Source organism: Corticium candelabrum, chromosome 13 (genome assembly GCF_963422355.1).
Source record: "Corticium candelabrum chromosome 13, ooCorCand1.1, whole genome shotgun sequence".
NCBI classification, from domain to species: domain Eukaryota; kingdom Metazoa; phylum Porifera; class Homoscleromorpha; order Homosclerophorida; family Plakinidae; genus Corticium; species Corticium candelabrum.
In genome coordinates this window covers 1,489,446-1,510,851 of record NC_085097.1, presented here as the reverse complement: position 1 = coordinate 1,510,851, position 21,406 = coordinate 1,489,446, and the positions used below count along the sequence as shown (strand labels likewise).

The window sequence follows — 21,406 nt, the reverse complement described above, 5'->3', positions numbered from 1 at the left end:
TTCATTATTCGTAATTCACAGGTGCCCACTTTTTCTAGGCTTCAAATTAATGCAAATGTATTGAGTTTTCACAAGACTGTCACCAACTAGTCGCATTTCTTAGGTGCCCCGTATTTATCAAGTGGTCACAATGACAAGTTCCAGACTGTATCTCTATAACTTGTATTGATTTGCAATGCAAATGTACCATTGTAAAATACTGCGCCAAATTCTAAATCACGGTCTTCTAGGCTGTGTTGAAAAACATAATAGAACATAGTCCATTTGTGCAGTGTGTTCTCCAAAACAAAGGTTCACTAGAGTTCAAAAGCAAATACGTTATTCTTCAAGTAACCGCCTGCTAAAAGTCGATTAGATTATGTCATCCATCTCAGCGAAGACATCATAATTACACCAACCGTCAGTAGGAATAAGAGTAATACAGAATGATAAGAACCACTAATATATAAAAAGACTCCTTCACCACTCCTAATTCTATTTATCCATGTGGCAACCTACTAGAGCACCAACACCTTTGAAAGACACGTTAGATCGCAATTGTAAACCTATATGGTATAATATTATACCCTCACATCACTGGTCACTTTGTATCTTAATTAAGTGAATTAACATTTTCACTGATAAAGTTCCCTCGTAAAACTTAGAGACAATGTTGCATACCACAAAAAACATTGGGAAAAAGCAAATGCCTCTCTCTTCCATGCACTAATTTTGTTGTTATCTTATCTAAAATGCTCACCATCTAAATTCTAGCTACACACTGTACAAAGTAGAAAACGTTATCTAAATAATCAGAAGCACCTTACCTCATACTTAACCCACTCTACCAATTAAGATTAATGAGAACCATACATGTATATGTATTAAACAGCTCTTTCCTACGACAACAGTAACACACAAAGTTGATTCTACCTGATACAGGGTACCGAAAAAATCCAACATTTACAACACACAAGATACAATAACATTAAAATGTATTTTGGAAAGGCCACAATACAGCAAAAAGTGAACAAACAAGTAAAGATGATTCAATACTGTACCAGATTGAGAGTGCCATGACTAACTCTCACTGTGATACTATTTCTTGCTATGGTGAGCTAGTCATGGCACCCTCAATCTGGTACAGTTTTAAATTATCCTCACTTGTTTGTTCACTTCTTTGCTGGTAATGTGGCTAAGTTAACCATGAAGATGTTTGATGTAAACTACAGTGCTGCTACAGTAATAATATAAATTGCCTCAATAACATTTGAAACTTGGCAACTCTTCTTGAAATAATATCATGCAGCTAATTGTGCAAGGAAGGACATCTACGTGACAGGGTCTAAACCTCTAAAATGAACTATAAATTACAGATTTTTACTTTTTGTTCAGTTCACATATTTGACGCACACACGTATCACCTCACACAGAAGGGTATGCAATTATAGCAAAAACTTTAGCAGCCTGTTGTTATTGTCTACCTTGAGGTACAAGGGCATGCCATTATCTACCCTGAGGTACAAGTGCATGCCATTTCAAGTAAAAAATTAGCAGCCTGTGTGTATGCTGTGGTATACAGACTGTACAAAGACCCAAATACAAACAATCTACTGCACCAAACTTCCATTCACTAAACCTCGTGTGCCAATTTAGATACTATAGCCTATAGTATATGTAGGGTTTTCTACCATTTGTACATCTAATCACTGTTTTCTCCTTCACAAACGTCTTTACTGTTGTATTTAATTTCTGTAGGTCTTTATATTATTCTAAAATCCAACTCATCCACAAGCCGTGCCCCATTCTAACGTTGCTGACTGCACACCCACTAACATGCACAAGTCAGGGTCTCCAAGACTAATTCATCTATGAAGCCATGCCCATTTAGTTGCAGGATGTCATGGGTGCACTTTCTACTAACCCTCACTTATATAAATAAGAGACTGCCCTCCTCTGTAAGAGCCTGCCTTCCTATGCATGGCAATATAGAACTATATGAATTAACTCGTACATAAACTAGACTCAAACAAGTATGCTTACATCTGCAACTCTTGGTTGCATTGTTGCTTCTACTGTCTGTTTGTAGCGATCAAACTCCTGTCTCAGCTTCTCCAGCTCAAACTCAGTGTTCTGCCACATTACCAACAATTGCAATGCATTAGAAATTGAAAATTACAGCAAGGTGCCATACCGATCCCTTCTGTACATCTTCTAAGACATGGTTCTGAACCTTGTGAGCAGTTGCTACATTTGTCGCTGCTAGACGTTTCTAATCAAAAACTGAATAAACCAAGACTCCAACCAGTCTAACATAACACGTAACAACCAAGACAACTCTAGATGCAAAACATGGGAGACACACTGAACAGCAACCCAAACAAGAGAGACATGCAGTGACAGCCATGCTAGAAACATACCCATTCAAACAAACACACAAAACAGAGACAGATAGACAAACGAGGAGATAAAAAGATAAAGTCAAACAGACCATAAAAACACCAGCAGACAAATCAACAAAAAAGACAAACAGACAGGTGTAGTCCTAATAAACATTACTCAAATGTACTTATCCAAGTTCTGTTAGAAATGGTGGCCATAAAAGTGCTTCCAAGAGAGAAGCAGATTAAGTAGCAGTAAGGAGCAGAAATGTAGTGGAATTCCATTCCACCCTTTGTATGCACTTATCTGGTCAGCAACTTATCTGAGATTAGGTCTACCTTTCTTTACTTCCTTGAGCCATTAAATGTGAAAATGGAAGTCACTAGACATTGAAGGTTACCATTTGTTGACATGCCAGTTACTAGAGGACCACTTTGGTTTCACAATTGTTTATCATACTGGTATGACAACCAGAAAGACTACACTGCCAACATAACATTGGCTATACTACCTCCAACAGATTGGACAGTGTAGCTGTTGACTCAACAGTGTTTCTCCCCAGAAATCTTAAAAGGCAGAGCAGGATACTCCGTGAAGTGGGCATTACCCCAATGCCACGCCCAATAGCAGTTAAAACTATACTTTACATATCAATGAGGCTCAACTGTGTCAATGTAACATTGTGGTCTTACTCTAAAAATTTTAAATAAATTTCCCAACGTAAAGCTGAAATTTCTTAGCAAACGCTAAATTTAGATTTCTAGACAACGAGTGAGATTTTACATGGGATATCAATCCAAATACGTTTCCCTAGTGCACATCTGTTAGACCTAGAGTTGTGTCTTTCGACAAAGAGAGCACAGCAATGACTGGAAATCATTTAGCCACTGGCAATCTACTCCAGTCGTCCTGTGCTTGGAAGATGTGCTAGGAGCTTCATCAGTTGCAACTTATAACAATGCAGGTGTTCTTATCTTCAACAGCATTGCTCGTGAAGAAAGACTCAATAGTTCTCAGCAACGCCAACATGACACGTGTACTTCGCTGACATGTATACTTGCACGTGCTGAGAAAGCGTGGTTAAGGTCTGCATGCATGGGTGTAAAAGTGTTAGTGTTAGTGTTAGTGTTCTGCACAATTAGATGCAACCCGCTGTCTTATTATCTTACTCAGCTTACTTCGAGATCCTCAAGTCTTGGCATCTGAATGATCTACTTTACCTAAAAGCTTAACGTAAACTTAGAATGAGGCAAAAGATGCTGGGGAAAACACTGCTTAACATGAGAGTTAAGTTGAGCTTGGTATAGAACTAACTCAATCACCCTGGAGCCAAGACATTCTACCGAGTACAACAAGCACAGATGAAAAAGCAGCAGCAGCAAAAGAGAAGAAATCAAACATTGCACATATGGTTTTTAACACTTTAGTGGTTGGGAAGAGTGGACAGATCAAGTTGCTTTACAAAGACAATTAACAGACAAACAAAAATAGACAAACAAGAACCAAAAAACAGACAAAGACATAAACAGATGAGCCAACAGGCAAACAGACAGACACAACGTTTTCTCCCCAGCAACTTGTTTACGATTAGAGGCTGACAAATGATAAGCTTCTGATCATAGCAAAGCAATGGTCTCGCTTTCTGGCCTGCAAGTATGGTGGATGACCATATGGTTCTGTAAGTCTATTGCCAGTTATTGGTGTAATTGCTGGTGAGTATGAAACATGACTTAGTAGGTATACAGAACAACACCAGGCCAATATTCGAACTCAACATGAGATGAGTTGTTATTGTTTAATAGAACCATGAAATGCAAGTTCAGCAAGTGCATTGTCACAGCCCATCCATTTAGCATGTGTTCTTGATACACAGTGTGGGTTTAAACAACATCTGTTCTCAACATGAGCTCTCAACATGCATTGCCAGCATGTATTCACAACATGCATTGTAATATGCTTTCTTGACAAGCGTTCTTGCCATTGGGAACACGAAGTGTCACTTAGTCAAAGGTAATGGTCACCTTTAACTTAATTAACACCTTACACCCTGACTTGTCTATAATAGTTTACTGTCACTTTAACCAAATAAAAAATAGAATGGCACCGCCCAAATATAATGTTACATGTAATTTCTGAATTGCAGTAGTCTTGCAACTAGAGTGATTGCAAACACGGGCGTATACATTTTGAATTTCTAATTTTAACCGTTGAACAATTGAAATGTGCGTCATGGTTTAGATTTTACCAATTATTCGTGCAATCAGCAGCAAATAATATGGCCTAAGGTGCACAGACCAGTGACACTCTGTGCGGTCAACAATGAGAACACATTTTGTGAATGCACGTTTGGCTATAGTTTGGGCAATGACGTGGAGAATACATGTTGTCAACTCACACTGCTTGTCAAGAACGCATGCTAAATGGATCAGATATGCCAATGCTCATGCTAAAATAGCATTTCATGGTCAAACAACAAAATGCATGTCGAGTTCAATTATTGGCTGTGGTGGTGTTCCATATAGGTAGCCCCAAAATCTCGCCCAGTTTACACGGTGTCAAATAAATAATAAACCAAGTCCGGCTGAAGACTGTTGATCCGGTCCAGCACAGCCGTGGTTAAACCAGGAATACAACTGAAGACTTCATTGAATGAATATGTAAGAGAGTGTATGTGAATCTGCAACTGGATTACATGACATCAAACAACCAGAAAGTGACATCATTATTAATGATACGAAAAAAAACAGTAATTGTTGTTTCATAATTCTTTGACGAAATCTTCTAATTCTCCAATTGTGAGAAGTCTTTAGCTGCCACTTGCATTTAATTAATCTACTCATATTCAACAACTTTTTGTGGTTCTATAATAATTTAATTGCTTGGCACGAAGACGATTTGAAGACACCCTTGCTGTGCTCAATTCATGCATGTAACTAATTGGTAAAGGAGGGTATACTAGCGTCAAAACCGAGCTGACACTAAACGTGAGTCAAGTCCACAGACTCAAGACCCTCTTTCGGTCAAACTTTTACTGTGCGACCATCCAAACCTGAGTCAGTCCCCAGTTACAAACACAACATTAACACGATTAAATCATGCCTGACACAACCACTATTGATGCTTTGCCTGGTGTGGGTATCGAGCTTGATAGTTTCTCATAACTCCTTGGAACAAGGTCAATTCTCAAATATCTGAGGTAGACGGCTTTACAGCAGCAAAGAGCAAACACCAGAAAGAGAGAGCAGCAAGACACTACTAAGTGTATATAGCAAGTCAACCAATGTCTTTAAAGGGTAACTGCAACGCAAAAATAAAAAATTCTTTTATGTTACAAATCGATAGTTCTAGTTGCATACATGACAGGAAAAAGTTTTAGATTTTCAAGCTAAATCTTCGCTGAGATAGAAACAGGTCAAAGTTGCTTCCGCTTCTTCAAGTTCCGGTAATGGGTGTGATGCAGTGTACACGTCACAGAGGGGAGACTCAATGCTAGCGTGTACTGTAAACAAAGGAATCTATGGCGAAAGAATGATTCAGTGTTGCGTGGTTGCAAAATGCACCAATTTGTGTAAGTCATACGCAAGCGTGTTTTGATTTCCGAAGATCACAAGCTAAGAAAGAGTGGAAATCGCAAATACGGAGAACAATTGCACAGACGTTTGTCGTCCGGACGACTACTACTGAGTAGGACGCATCCTACTCAGTGGACAGGAGCCTGTAGTAGCCACTTCTAGCCTGATTGCTTCGAGATACATCCAGCCAGGTCTATTCAAGAGCTTGGTCTGGGTTGTAGAAGAGCAAAATTGAGGCCACCATTTTCCATCTACCAGCATGCCACCACACTTCAAGATCACAGCACTCCGCAAAAGGAGAGCCACATTTGAGAAGCGGGAAAAATTACGTTACGGAAGAATCTCGTGCAGGACTAAAACTACTGCAAATGGTTAGGAGAGGTCAGACTCTTGATGACTACACTTGCGTCTAGGTGCTTGATCCTCATGTGTAGTGAATGCAGTCATATGCATTACAGTATACTGTACAGTGAACTCAACCCTTCTGTCAACGTGAATTCAACGTACGAACTTCAAGTCATTTTGTTCTCTTTCTCACAGCAATAGCTAGAGTTTTGCATGAACTCACCAGTATACTGTGCCACTATTGTCGCTAGTGTTCGACAATTTTATCGTGTCACTATTTGAGACAAACTCAAACACGTTTTGACAGCACACACACTCCACATGAGTGTATGTATCCATTATCTCACAACAACTGCAGCTGCACCTGTGATGGTTGTTTACTTACCCGGATGTGCATCGATTACATTTGCTACTCCTACTTCTACTTGCAATGGTGACAGACTATCGGGTAGCTTGTCCTCTTCCTCGTCCACTTTCAAGGCAGCAGGCGAGCTCAAAGCTACAGAGACACAGTTGCTGAGCTCGAACCTACGTGGTCTAATCACGTTAGTGGTTCCCAGCAGATCTTCTCCATCCTGCAATTAATGCAACGACGGAACGTTATCATCACGTGAAAACCTCCAGAGGGCTCTTTAGAAGAATAACTGTTGCTGCCGTCACCTCTACTCTAACAGCGTTGCCTTGGATATGAAGATGTACTCATTTTTACAGGCCACTGACTATACAGGTGCATACACATGTCTCCCCTCTGTGACGTGTACCTGCACCACTCCCGTTACCGGAACTTGAAGAACCGGAAGCAACTTTGACTTGCTATATCTCAGCAAAGACTTAACTTGCCTATAATTGCATTGCACTTATGTGGCAGCCAGTTCCATCTGTGGCAGCCAGTTTTTCAACAACCGTCGGAGTTATCAATAGACAAAGAAGGCAAAAAACATAAGAACTTAAGATCATTTGGAGATAACATATGGCTGCTGCTGCCTTGCAAAACTGCAACACAAAAGATTTTCCAGCAAACTCTGCATAGTTGCTAAAAGCAAAGACTTAAGCCTGGTTCACAATACACCTCACATCACGTCGTCTCGCGTCAAAGGAGGCCATTTCCGATGCGACGTGTTGGATAGGATTTTTCCTATTCCAATGCGACACGTCAGAAACGGCCTCCTTTGACGCGAGACAACGCGACGCAACGCGATGCGATGCGAAGAGTATTGTGAACCAGGCTTTAGATTCAAACATCATTATGTTGTTTGCATCTGTGTGAGTTGTAGTGATACTTTATGAAAACAAATTTGACAGATGGCCAAAAAGACAAACAAACAGACATACAAACAAACAGACAGACAGACATACAGGCAAGATAATAACAAACAAATAGAAACAGATGACCAGTGAGAATGTGCAAGCAACAGCAGACACATATACTCAAGCAACCCACCCACTAACACAACAGTCACCACAAACATAACTATAAAACTCATGCTACGTAGGATCTACCCAGAATCACCACAAACATAACTATAAAACTCAGGCTAAGTAGGATCTACCCAGAATCACCTTCAACTGAGCTATCTCATCGTGCAATTCTTGTAGTTGAGCATCATGTGATGTTGTGACTTCTTTACTTTGTTGCATCAAGTTATTGTTTTCAGCAGTCAAATGAGCAACTCGGTCCTTCAGCTGGCTACAAAACAAAAAAAATGCAATACATTCTTAAACGAGAGAAGTCAACCTCTTCAATAGTTATCCAACTGTGCAAAGCCTAATCAAAATATTTGATACCAGTATCTAATAAATCTACTAAACAGCTGCAAAGTGAACACCACAAATTTAATAGCCAATTAGAATGTTCAAATAATACACTATCACAATAAGATAACAATGACCAAAGATCTACAAAAATCAAACCAGGCACAACCGTACTAACAGTCATTAACAATGAAGAACAATAGCATAACTTGGTACATATCCACAACATCTTTCCTTCCAAGTTACCTATCTGAACAAAAGTCAAGCTCTATACCTTGTCAGCAGAAATATGAGAAAACTAATGTGCATTTGACTAATGTAAAGCAATTGCTAATAATAATGGAAAGATGTGTACATGGAATGATGTGCACACATATTAAATGCTGAAAATAAAAACACATTTCTTGTTGAAGAGGGTTATTTTAGCAATCCATGTAATAGTATACCTACCAAAGAGACATTCACAATTTCATCACTTTCACAAGCATACAAAGAATAAGCTAAAAGTTTAAGCAGCTCTGCACTTTGATAAAGAAAACGACAATGACTATCTTATGAGTCTCCGAAGCATTACACAAGCTGGTCCTGTATCTGTCCACAGAGGTCTATCAATAAAGACATATTCTTTGACAATTACAATATTCTACTTCAATTCAGTCATCAACTGTAGTACACAAGTCACCTAGCATTGCAGAATGATGCTGTGTGTGAAGATCAGCAGCCAAACATACAAAGTTGAAACAATTGCACAATCTTCTCAGACGCAAGACAAAAATAAAAACACCCCTGATGTTTAAAACCTATAACCAAACCTAAAAACTTCCTACCAGCTTTACATGACCTCTAGACACAAGCAAGGCCACGCAGCTTACAACAAATCACTAAAAATACGTAGGCATTATACAACTTTGCATGTAACTATAGACATAATAATAAGCCATAACACTTACAATTCAATTGTTCCAACTACTGAATGTAATACATTGTAATAATACACAAAATGTATGGGCTTGTTCAAAGTTATCGACAATTTCACGAGCATACAAAGCACATGCTAGAGGAGGGGTTATGGCATCTGCACACTCTATAAAAAGTTGATCGGTACGAAATGGCTTGTGCTAATTTCTCTGTTTTCCATGGCTGGAAGTGCATCATGCATTGTTCTAGCACCCGTATGTACAAGATTTGCAAACATGTGGACCGCGGCAGCCTACTCCAGTTATGTTCCAGAACAACATCAGCCATCTATAAACAACCCGGCTGTCTCTAAGACTTTCTCAATGTTTTCATCTTTGTCCACTTAAATGACGGGAAACCTCAAGCTGACATCATTTGAGCGGGTCAACTGGAATGAAGGAAGAGGAACTGTATCAGTGCAGAAGCGCTAGAGACCACACGTCAACACTGTAATAGATGGAACAATGGTCAAGCTATTGAATTTTGCACCAATATTATTACAAACCATGCTTTGGAAGGAGAGGGGGCTCCAGGAAAGCGTGAGCTTTGTACACTCGTGAAATTGTTGATAATTTTAAACAACCTCTAATGCACACCCCGTCATTTACACATTTACCCCAATATGCTTCCCAGAGACAAAAGGAGGGTTTGCAAAGAAATATAGTAAGCTTTGTATGCTTGGGAAATGAAAAAATTGTAAAAGATCCCTAGAGTACGCACAAAAATGCTACATGTAGATCTTAATTAATTAAACATTCTCAATAAGCTTTGCTGATACATGTTCGACATCTTATCTAAGAATTTAGCATATCAATCATAGACACGCAATTAAAATCATCAAAAGCCAAGTAGCCCAGAGTCACTCCAAATAATACACAAAAGTGTGATTAACAAAACCATATTTAGTTACCTCAATTATTACTACAAAAACCACATAAAAATTCCAAAGCCAAAGAGAACTCAGCTAGCTCATCGCGATGCTATGCAGATTGGAAAGACGGGAACATACAAGAATAGTTGATAAAAGGAAGATCAATCCAGCAACGTCTGAGATATGTATCAATGAATTGTCATCAGTCAAAGAACACCATCAATCTTCAGTGACAATTTGCAGAAGCCATGCAAAGGGTGACCTAAAATCTGCTGAAGAAGATAACAATGGATTACTTTCTCTAGATGACTCCGCAAGTGATACAACACAAACAACAGTCAGAGATATTTTACGAGAGAAACATCCAGACTTGCTCCAGTTCACAAGGAGGAGAATGAAGCAACCCTGTCTGCTCAGTTCTGTTTGATGAAATCGATGGTCAACTAATACAGAAAATGGCACTGCGTACAAACGGTGCTGCTGGTCTTTCTGGTCTTGATGCAAGTCAATGGATAAACTTATGTACTGACTTTAGTAAACCATCTAAGGATCTATGCAATGCACTAGCTGCTCTTGCACGCCGCATTGCGACGAGAATTGTCCATCCTCAGGGCATTTCATCCTTAAGCCTTAATGCCTTGTAGATTGATCCTGCGAACAAAAATTCTGGAGTCACAGACACATAGGAATTTGTGAGACTACATGACCAATCATTGGCAAGGCTATTCTTCATGTCATAAAACCTGACGTACTCTCAACAACTGGAGCCTTACAACTTTGTGCTGGACAAGATGCAAGCTGTGAAGCTGCAATTCACACAATGACGTCCATCTACAATGATCCTAATACCAAGGAGTCCTGGTTGTAGATGCGGCAAATGCCTTCAATTGCTTGAATCAACAAATTGCCTTAAAAATATATCATCCACCTGTCCCGCCATTCTACCTGCACTAGCAAACTCATATCAGAAACCGTCACAACTGCTTGTTGGAGATAAAGTGATCTGGTCTCGAGAAGGTACAACACAGGGAGATTCACTAGCAATAACAATGTACGCCCTTGCAATCATCCCACTCTTGTATAATTACGAAAAGTAAAGTATGCTGATGATGAAGCCGGTGGAGGAAAGCTAAGTTCCTACGAGAGTGGTGGAGAAACTTAACAACACATGGTCCAACATTTGGATACTTTCCCATTGCCACAAAATCATGGCTAATTGTAAAACCTGGTCACCTAGAAAGAGCTACTAACCTATTAGAGAACAACAACGTCAACCTCACAACAGATGGCAAAACTTATCTTGGTGCAACGCTCGGAAGTATCAAGTTCTGAAAAAACTTTCTGAACAAAAAGTCTCAGATTGGTGCAATCAAATAGATAAGCTTTCGACTGCAGCCAAAACACAGTCTCAAGCAGCTCACTCTCTGTTTGTACATGCTGTAAATGGAACATGGACCTATACTATTAAAACAACAACGATATCGCTGAACTCTTACATCCATTAGAGAATGCCATTCAAACAAAGTTAATCCCTTCCATCACTGGTCACGCAGCTACTAGTAAATCAGATAGACAGCTCTTTTCTTTGCCATCGCATATGGAAGCCGGGCCTTATCAACCCGTTGTCGCTAACGTCAAAATATGATTACTCTAGAACAGTCACTCACTTGTCAATCTGATCCTTCAACAACAACCAAATTTAGGAGATGCTTCTCACCAACAGGCTTCCCTCAAAACGACTGTGAGATCTCACAAGCAACAGAAATTGATTATAAAAGCAGAGACGTTAGAGAAAAGCTTACTAAACAAAAGCAAAGAATTGTCAACTGACAAAAGAAAAAGGAGCTTCTAGCTGGCTCACAGTGCTCCCAAATGGCTTCTCATTACATAAATTAGCATGCACGATGCACTCTGCCTCAGACATGGTTGGCATCCTCCTCACCTGAGTGATGACTGTTCGTGTGGTCGAAAATTCTCAATAGACAATTCATTGTGTCCTATTGGTGGATATTTGGCAATTCGCTGCAATGAAATTCGAGACATCACTGCCAAAATTTTGACTAGCGTATGCTATGATGTCCAAATAGAACCAACATTGCAACCCTTGACCAGAGAAACAGTGTACAATAGTTGTTCTACCACTGACAACAAAGCTCGTCTAGATATCGCAGCAAATGGATTCTGGGGCAGTATATTTCAGAAGACATTTTATGACGTGCAAGTTTTTAACCCAACAGCCCTGTCATACAATTGAACATCAATTCCTGCCTGCTACAGATGCCAAGAGTTAGAGAAAAAAGAGAACTCATAGAGAGAGAGAGAGAGAGAGAGAGAGAGAGAGAGAGAGAGAGAGAGAGAGAGAGAGAGAGAGAGAGAGAGAGTGATATGAGTTGAACATGCTTCGTTTACTCCAATCATATTTTCGATCACTGGAGGATGCAGCAAATCGACGGATACTTTCTTCAAAAGGTTAGCTTCGTTAACAGTTGAAAAGGACGATTCTTCGTATGCCACAACAATTAACTGGATCCGATGCCCTCTGAGATTTGCTCTCCTTAGATCCGCCATCATGTGCATCAGGGGCTCGAGGATGGAAAAAAAAGGCAGAGTAAACAAGCGACAACATTCTGCTGGCAACAGCAGAGGGTCGCTTGTAATTTATAGCGGACATAACCTCAAGACTTTACATAGAGTCTTCTGACATTTTGTTACAGTCGGATAATCGCACTTCTTTTTAAAATTGTAGTGTATGTCTATCGGATTTCGTCTCATCTATGGATGTCTACATACAACAATATACTACATACAATAATATACTATCATCGTCATTATATTTATTTAACTAATCACATAAAAAAACTTTGCTGGAAAATCAACTTGGTGCATGCTTACATAAATTTAATAAAGTTGACCAACAGAAAATTCAAAAATCAAACAAACTTCAACTCATATGGCAACCACATGCATTGCACTAATACAGACATCTGACTCAGATAGCTGCTATAGCCAAGTTTTCCAGCGCCAGAGAGAAACAAAAACCTTCAATGAGACTACTTCGTCATTGCCTGACTCTATGACTAGACATTTCCTGGTGTCAGTCATAAGTGTTTCATTTGACCTCTATCAGAAATGGTAGAATGGGTAAACACACTTAATTGATCCCAACCTTTACCAGAAATCTCTACCAGCTCTACCATCTTTTCTCACAGCTCACAATCTGGCTGATCTTAAGCTTGGTAGAAATGTGTGTCGCATGTGCTCAAAAACTTTGCACTTGCACGTCTGGCTGTTTCTCATGACAAGATGAGTCATTCCTGCTACAGATTGTGAGACTTCAGAGGCAGCAATCACTACCCTGGCTTGGCGAGTACAAAATCCAAACAGCAAATATGTGTCGTCAATGTGAATTGAAAAAATTAGCTCTTCGATATCAATGCTGACCTTGACGTCAACGTTACTGTACATCTGACGTGGATGTCAGCGTCTGATGTGACAAACATGCCAGCATCACTAACATTGATGATGGCATCAAGACATCAATACTGATGCTGGAATATAGCAACATTCCATTCCAGTATCCAGAACACCTTAGTACTGAACATCAACCACAAACTTGTACACATTTTCAAGAATTAAAAACCTGTATCTAGAACCAAGAAGACATACTCAGGCTCTGCAACAAAGAAATCGCTTGTAGAATGCGTGTAGAACTATCCACAATTTGGCAAACCATTCCAAAAAGTAACAGATATCTCAGACAGAAGAAAGTCTTCCATATTAGAAATATAGGTTTGCATCAAGAAGTGGGAATCACTTCAAGATCACATTGTGAGAGAAACGAAACAAGTAAAACAACAAGTATCTGAAGATAAAGAAGTGTCACATCATGATCTGCAAGACTGCAAGACTCGAGCTTCAAACAATCTGATCTGTCACACATATATTTTGAACAAGTCAATGTTGACAACACTAATGTTAACCAGGGTCGACTGTTCAAGCTCAGCACTGATGTCGAAATCAGCGTCAATATTGTGGACCATCCTTAATTAATAGAAGAAGTGATTATAGTTCCATGTCGTGTGTTCACAGACGTCCCAGGTGTGAAACTAGCACATGCCTCATAACCAAGTCTACCAACCTCTACCAGAAAATGGTCAAAAGAATACAATACAAACTTGAACGAGATAATGACATCACCCGTGCAAATCCACATCTGTCTATTGACCCACCAGCATCCGACCACCAATTCCCCGGTCAACAGTCGCACTACTATAACCCTAATGCATGTGCGTCTCGGGTAAAGTACTTATGTCCTAAACCCCCAACTGCTAGCTTAGGTTATGGAACAGCTGCTGCACACATTGACTGGCACATGAGATTGTCGACATCGGACACCCTAAGTAAGTTAAATAAGTTAACACCAGTTACATTCCAATTGCTGATCGTTGGTCCAGCTAGGGGGCCATCCACAGGGTATTACTGTAACCTTAGCGCATGCGTACTTGGGTTACTGAGATAGCTGAAACTGTTACAATTACGTATTAAACAATTGAAAAGCACCTGCAAAATTGCTTTATCAAAGTCAAGCAGTAAACCAAGACAACCAAATCGAAACCAAGATGACACAGTAAATAGAACTTTGCACTCACAGTATCGTTGCTTCGTCATCAGCTCTTGTTCTCTCATAGGATCCAATAACAGTTGACAACTCAGACAATCTATCTTCTAGTACAGCAACCCGTGATTCATCCATCTAAATAATTCAACCAAACAACTTCCATTAGCTAAGCAACATTAACAGCAAAAACAAACTTACAAACCATTGTAAAAAATCAAGAATACAAACAAAAAGACTAGAAATTACAATAATAATAACTCATCATATTCCACCAGCAAACTTATGCTATAATTCTCAATGTTTCCTTAACATTAATTCAATTAACGTGAATCAGTAACAATAAAGTATCAAACAACAGTGCACTTTTAGCTTGCCACAAGCAAAGTACAACAGCAAACCTACTACGTACCTGTGTTTCAGTCAATGCACCTATAAGTTTTAAGCATCAAATCTTCAATTACCTTATGTATTATACCTATAGGTGTAGATAATCAACATACATTTTAGTCTTAATCTCATACAGAACACATTAGCCTTAAACTGAGCATGCAGCCCAAATCTGTAGACTGTCTGAAAAAACAGAACAAAACTGACATTTCAATACGCTGAGACTATTTGTGGACTTTCTAAAACGTCATCTTAGTCAACAGTTTTCCATAGTAGCCGACCTACCAGAATCAGTATACAATTTTCCTGTCGATATAACCTGTACCTGCCTTCGTCCAGACATTGTTGTTTGGAATGCCGTCCTCAAAAAGGCCTGGATGCTTGAGCTGTCGGTCCCATTCGAAACAGTCGTGGAAGAAACGAAGGCCCGGAAAGAACGCCGCTATGCCCAACTTGTCAAAGATGCTAACCATCAGTATAAGACGGAGCTTTTGCATCTCTTGGTTGGGTCGAGAGGATTGATTTTTCCTGAAACTCGACGAGCAGTCTGCATGTTGTGCAAGCCTCTTCAACGCGACTTGGACGATCTGTTTCAAGCTGTCATTCATTCCACCCTGAAAGACTCTTTTCGATGCTGGTTGGCAAGAAGAGACAACATCTCTTAACTTCAAAGTGTTTTTTTGTTGTTGTAATTTCTGCTTTTAATCATTTGTGATGTATAGTCTTCGACTGGACCTCTACATAGCACTCCAGAACTCTACTTCTGTTATAGTGCTACCAGTCCTGTAGACGCTTATTGTACTGTATCGTTCGGTATATTACAATAAAGGACCTTCCATAGATAGATAGATAGATAGATAGATATATTGGAGTGCAAAGTAGCTTTTGGTTGTTTATATCTGCTATAGTACTGTAGGCGTCCACACTGTGGCATATTTGGAGGAACAGAAGTGGCCATAGCACATGCAAGGCAATAGAAATGTCTTACGAGAAAGTAAACCTCTGGTTGTCTGCTGCATGGCTGCACTAATGTGCTCAGAAAGAAAACGTGGCTTTGATTTGCTTCTCCAATAATGCCAAGATGTAAAATAAATGAGCAAAACAAGGAAACTAGCAAGAAATCAGTAATATGGGCAAACTGCAAGTACAGACCCGTGTAGTGCATACTCTCAGCCGGAATGTTTTGAAACGGAGAAAAACATTGCTATGAGCTTTTGGCCGTTTACCCAACTTAACAGAGACTGAAGTCTGAAGCATCAAGCTGTGCGGGTGATTTGTGTAATAGAAAACCTTTGGAGGATTGCAACAAGACAATGTACGAGAAAGTCAACAAATACAGAGAAAGGTCGAAAGAAAGCAGGATAAATGAAAGGTAATTCCTGTAGAATTCTAAAGAGTTGCTGAATACATCCACTAAACAGGTCTCAACATGCGATTAGCTCATCCCACCGATTTCTCACTTGTTTCACTCACACTGCCTATTTCTTTCACATCTTGGCATTTATTGGAGAAGTGAATCAAAGCCACACTTTCTTTCTGAGCACATTACTGCAGCCAGCAGGCAACCAGAGGTTTACTTCTTGTAAGACATTTCTATTGCCTTTGCATGTGCTACAGCCACTTCATTCCTCCAAATAACGTCACGACGTGTACACCTACTATACCACATATAAAACTACCGAAAGCAACTTTGCACCTTAAATTCTTCACAAATGAAACTTTAAAAAATAAAAATTCTATTTGGAGGGCATATGGATGCTAAGAACTAACAAAAATGCAATAAATATTTTGATTTTGTATTAGTTACCCTTTAATATTAAGGCAAACATGTGAAATAGAAATTTTATCTTTCACTAGTCTATTATCATTTTACTAAAAAAAAGACGTACACATATTCCAAACATTACATATAAAGTTGTAAAAAACTTAAGAGCATTTCAGAAAACCCACAAACTGAAGTTGAGATACAAACATAAACTCAGTAAAAAGTGACTGAAAAATAATGGCATACAAGCAAACTGTAACATGTACCCCTCTTGTAGCCTTAGATCTCTGCTCTGCATCTATGGCTCTTTGTTGCTCTATTAAGAGACACTGAGCATGTTGCGCCTACATAAACAGATGAGAGTCAAGACAGAAGCAGAAACTGCTACACCATTTACCAATAATGCAATAAGCATAAAGACTGGATCACAGAATAACCTTACAAAACAATGCATCCAAAAAAACATTCGCGTGTACTGAAGCACAAACACAGAAACACATATGCATAGGACAGACTCGCAACAGGCACACGCACGCACGTGCACGCACACGCACACGCGCACGCACGCACGCACGCATGCACGCACGCACGCACGCGCACACACACACACACACACACACACACACACACACACACACACACCAGAATGTCAGAACTGACTGTTGCAATTAACTGAACGTCAAAATGACTAACATAAACACATGACTAATACTACCAAAAAAATTACTGCTGTGTATGTTACTAAATTAACAAATAACTCAGCAGTAGTTTCTAACCTTCATATCAGCCATTTCTTTCTGAAATTGTAACATCAGTGGAGACGGCCTGGCAACTGATACTTCAGCTGCTCTCAACCGTTTCCTTGTCTCCTACGTCGTATCACATTTTATAGTAGATCAACTAACAATAACTGGACATACATGCAGTTCATCTGAAAGAGTCTTGATTCGCTTTTCATACACCTCGTGCTTGATAGGCACTTCTTTAGCTTTCTTTAGTGTTACATGAAGGTCTTGAACCTAAATATAATCAAAAACAAAATCAGTCTCACTAGCTTTTGCAAATTGCATAATTACCAACTACTTCTGCCTGTAAACATGTATATTTGTTCATCTAAAAGTTTCACCACATCTACAGGTTAAGCTCGATTTCTAGTGACACTGGCACACACACTCAGGACATAACTGAAACACCAATATAAAAATTAAACAATGGACCTCTTTAATTAAATAGTCATAAATCACCAAAGTTCAGAGTATGTTACTGTTGTAGTAAAAAATTTTGGACAGTGATCGAAGCACAAGAAAAATGAATGAAAACCTATGTGTGTGCATGCAGACAAAACTGGTGACGCTTTGTGAGTGTAATTTTACTAGATGTCCCTCTCAGGACCTCTACAATCCACAGAGTGGCGCGTTCACAGGCGTAGACTACATGTCTACAATCGCCGTTAGCGTGACAAGTGTTTGTCAATTCTTCCACATCATCCTTGCAGTTCAACGGAGTCGTGATGTTCTGCTGATCTGCAGCCGGCTGTTGGTTGACTTGTAGCCTACGCAGCTGGAAAAATTTTTCCCAGGTTGCATAGTAGTTACGGAATGAGAGAAGGTGATGATGAAGAACCAGGAGGAGCTTACTTCATTAAAGTAATTGAAAAAAGATTATAGATTAATTGGATAATGGGTCACGTGATGGTATTTATGCATAATGTGTCCCTAGGCCAATCTTCGCCTTACAGTGGCAACTTTGTTTCCGGTCACGTGAACCCTACATGTCATCGTGCACGTTACCATCACCAGTAAGGCAAAGATGGCCTAGTGTCGAGGCTAGCACTACAGTACAATGTAGAGTATAGATTCCTATATTACTGCAATAACCTCACAGAAACATAGTCAAGCATCTCAAATTAAATTAAGTAAACAGTTGAAAGAATTTCACAATTTAGAGAATGAGCAACACAATAGAAGCCATGCATTAGTGAAATCAACAAAAAGGGGAGAACAATGGGTCAATGAGATGAGCAAAAACACATGACTGTTGAGTTTGAGAATACAACTTGCAGAAGCAAATATGTACCAAGGCTTTGGCAACCCACTGTATAGGTCAGACCTGGTCTAAATAACAGAAGCATCAACAAAGTCCTGAAACCATAAAATGCTACCCCACCCAACTTCCAGTCCAAAGTCCAAGATAAGTCAGAGATAAGGGTTATTTTACAGACCATAGCTCTAAGGCATTCAACAGACCCTTTCTAGAACTGTAATTGTTATTAAATTTCCAAACAGATTGTATATTCTCTTGTGAGCAAGAAATTATTAACCCTGTAAGCTATTCAAATATATTAGTAGTTCAGAAAAGTTGCTGTAGAATGCAACCATTTACAAAATATGAAAGTCACATACATGTACATTCATTTCTGTTCCAACATCACTCACTAGCTATACTCACTCACTGATACAACTAAAAGTTGAATGTGCAGTCATTGACTATTATTGGACATCAGTGTTTCTAAATTGTAGAACTCTCGTTGTGGCTACTGTATATGATAGCTTTCAAACTGCATTTACAGAATTCTATGCAGAAACACAATAAATACGTAACAAGACATAAGCCAATCAAAATACTATAATATGCCCCAGCTTTCGAGTATTTAGCAAACTTGCAGTTATTCAATAATTAATATACCTACTACAACAGCAACTGAATTTAGCTATCCCTCCTTAATTAAGCTGTTCCATCACCTTCTCATACATAGCAAGATATTAGCAGGTGTCCCACAAAATAACAAACAGATGTTTAAGTTATGTAAAAGAAAGAGAAACTCATTACCCTCTCCAATAACGACTTATCAATTGTCCCTGCTAACAAATCCAGAAATACTTGCATTACTGTAAATCACTTTGCTAGGGTGGGGCTATGATCATACATATTCAGTCACATAGCTACGTCTTCTCGCCATTAGGCAAAATCATTTGTCACAACTTGACCCTAGTCTACATATGGTACAATTACTTAACTGGCTTGGTCATTCTAAATCAAAAATACAGTGAAAAGCATAATCCAAGAGTGAGCCACACACTTAACAAGTGTTGAACTAATTAATGAAGTGAAATAGACATCAACATGAAACAAATTACAAAGAGCCTTGTCACTGCCATAAATGCAAGAAGAGACATACAGCAGGCTGTTTCTTATTGATATTTAGCTAAAAAATAATTCCTGAAAAGTCATAAGTTAGAGTGGCCTCTGATAGTGCACAAAATTAAAAGCCAACAGCATTACAATGGTGTAGTGAGCTCAGTCACAACAGATAATGCAGCAGTATTTAAAAGAGAAATGTCTCAATGCATGTACAGTAAGTACTGACATATTCAACAGTGATTCATAATAATTATACCAGCTATAGCAGTTAGTTGCTTGCTTGATCATTACTACTATTGCCCCTACGTCCATACCTAAATACGTCAACGTCTGTTAAACATTCATCGTCTTTTATTAGGTGTCAGAAGTATCAGTCCCTGTAACCGAAATCTCTTCTGGGCAAGTTGCAACATGTCACTAACCTGACCCTCCAAGTCATCCTTCACTTGTCTCTCTTTGGCAACAACTTGTTGAAGTTCCCTTAACATAGCAGCATGATCTGTCTGTTCTGCTTCTCTTTCTTGCTGCTGTTGTCTCAAGTGAAATTTTAACTAAAGAAAATACAAATCAAGAATGCTCACAGTTCTCCACCCTTCATGCATCTAACTGTTTCAACTTCTGATGTAGCTTGTTTGAAAGATATTTCAACAGTCTTCTTTTCTGTGGTTGCTTGCAAAACTGCAGCCTCATACTCTGCCTGCACATAATATCAATAAATGTACTATAATGGCGTAAATCAACTTTCCTACAAAGCACATTGCAGATCACTGCTATTAAAATAGCAGCGGCAAAGCAACTTGCATGTAGGGGGCAGGGCATGAAAAGATTTCCAAGTACATGGACTAATGCAGATTTTGTTACTTAAATGCCATACTGTGCTTACAAAAATACAGTTTGCACTCAAAGTTGAAGGGGTAGCTGTCCCTCTTTCCCCTATTCTTCCCAAGCTCCACTGCCACTGCTAAGGGAAAAATGTTCTACTTAGCCAACACGTTCCTTGCAGACAAACATGTCCCAGTCTTCCAGGTCTTTGAAAATACATTACTTTTGTCACACAGAAAAAAATGGTGCTAACATGATGCTAACTAACTACATTAACCAAGTACAACAGGAACAACTAAAAACTAATGCCCACGGTCTGCACTGTACACATGTGCTTGGCTGTAAAATGCCTAGTGGAAAGCTGTGAATGCCTAACTAAAGATGCCATGCACATGCCAAATGGTTCATTCTATAGACATGTGCTTTGCTTCAAAACGTCTAGCGAAACTGTGAAATGTCTAGCGAAGCTGAGAAACTGTACCAAAGAGTGAGAAAGGACTAGAGAGTTGCAAATGCATAATAAAAGACATCACTCACATACCATGTGCCGCTCTATCTAATGCTTAGGTGAGCGTTTACTGCGCATGGTGACAATGGAAGAGCTAGAGTTTACAGACATTACGTTCGGCTGCATGACTTATGAGTAGCTAATGTCTGGTCACTATTCCGTACCCTACAGACTGATGTCACCGTGTCACTGTGTGTAGGGGGAGCATGACGTACAGTATCTGGTAGCTCTTAACGTTTAGTTAGTTTCCGTAATTGTGTGTGTGTGTGTAGGGGGGTCAGTTCTTGTAAGAGCTATATTAGTCAGC

At 39.3% G+C, this 21,406-nt stretch overlaps 1 protein-coding gene across 2 annotated transcripts in view; it reads right to left on the bottom strand.

Moving 5' to 3' along the window:
* LOC134188995 (GRIP and coiled-coil domain-containing protein 1-like) overlaps positions 1–21,406 on the bottom strand; it is a 44,955-nt gene that overhangs the window by 16,683 nt on the left and 6,866 nt on the right. For both annotated transcript variants that reach the window (XM_062657218.1, XM_062657217.1), the window contains 9 exons: positions 20,377–20,466; positions 20,192–20,320; positions 17,549–17,647; positions 17,405–17,497; positions 16,895–16,972; positions 14,508–14,611; positions 7,839–7,965; positions 2,174–2,251; positions 2,023–2,112 (listed from right to left, as the gene is read on the bottom strand). In XM_062657218.1, coding sequence (XP_062513202.1) covers positions 2,023–2,112; positions 2,174–2,251; positions 7,839–7,965; positions 14,508–14,611; positions 16,895–16,972; positions 17,405–17,497; positions 17,549–17,647; positions 20,192–20,320; positions 20,377–20,466 — 888 coding nt within the window. The remainder of the gene's footprint in view (positions 1–2,022; positions 2,113–2,173; positions 2,252–7,838; positions 7,966–14,507; positions 14,612–16,894; positions 16,973–17,404; positions 17,498–17,548; positions 17,648–20,191; positions 20,321–20,376; positions 20,467–21,406) is intronic.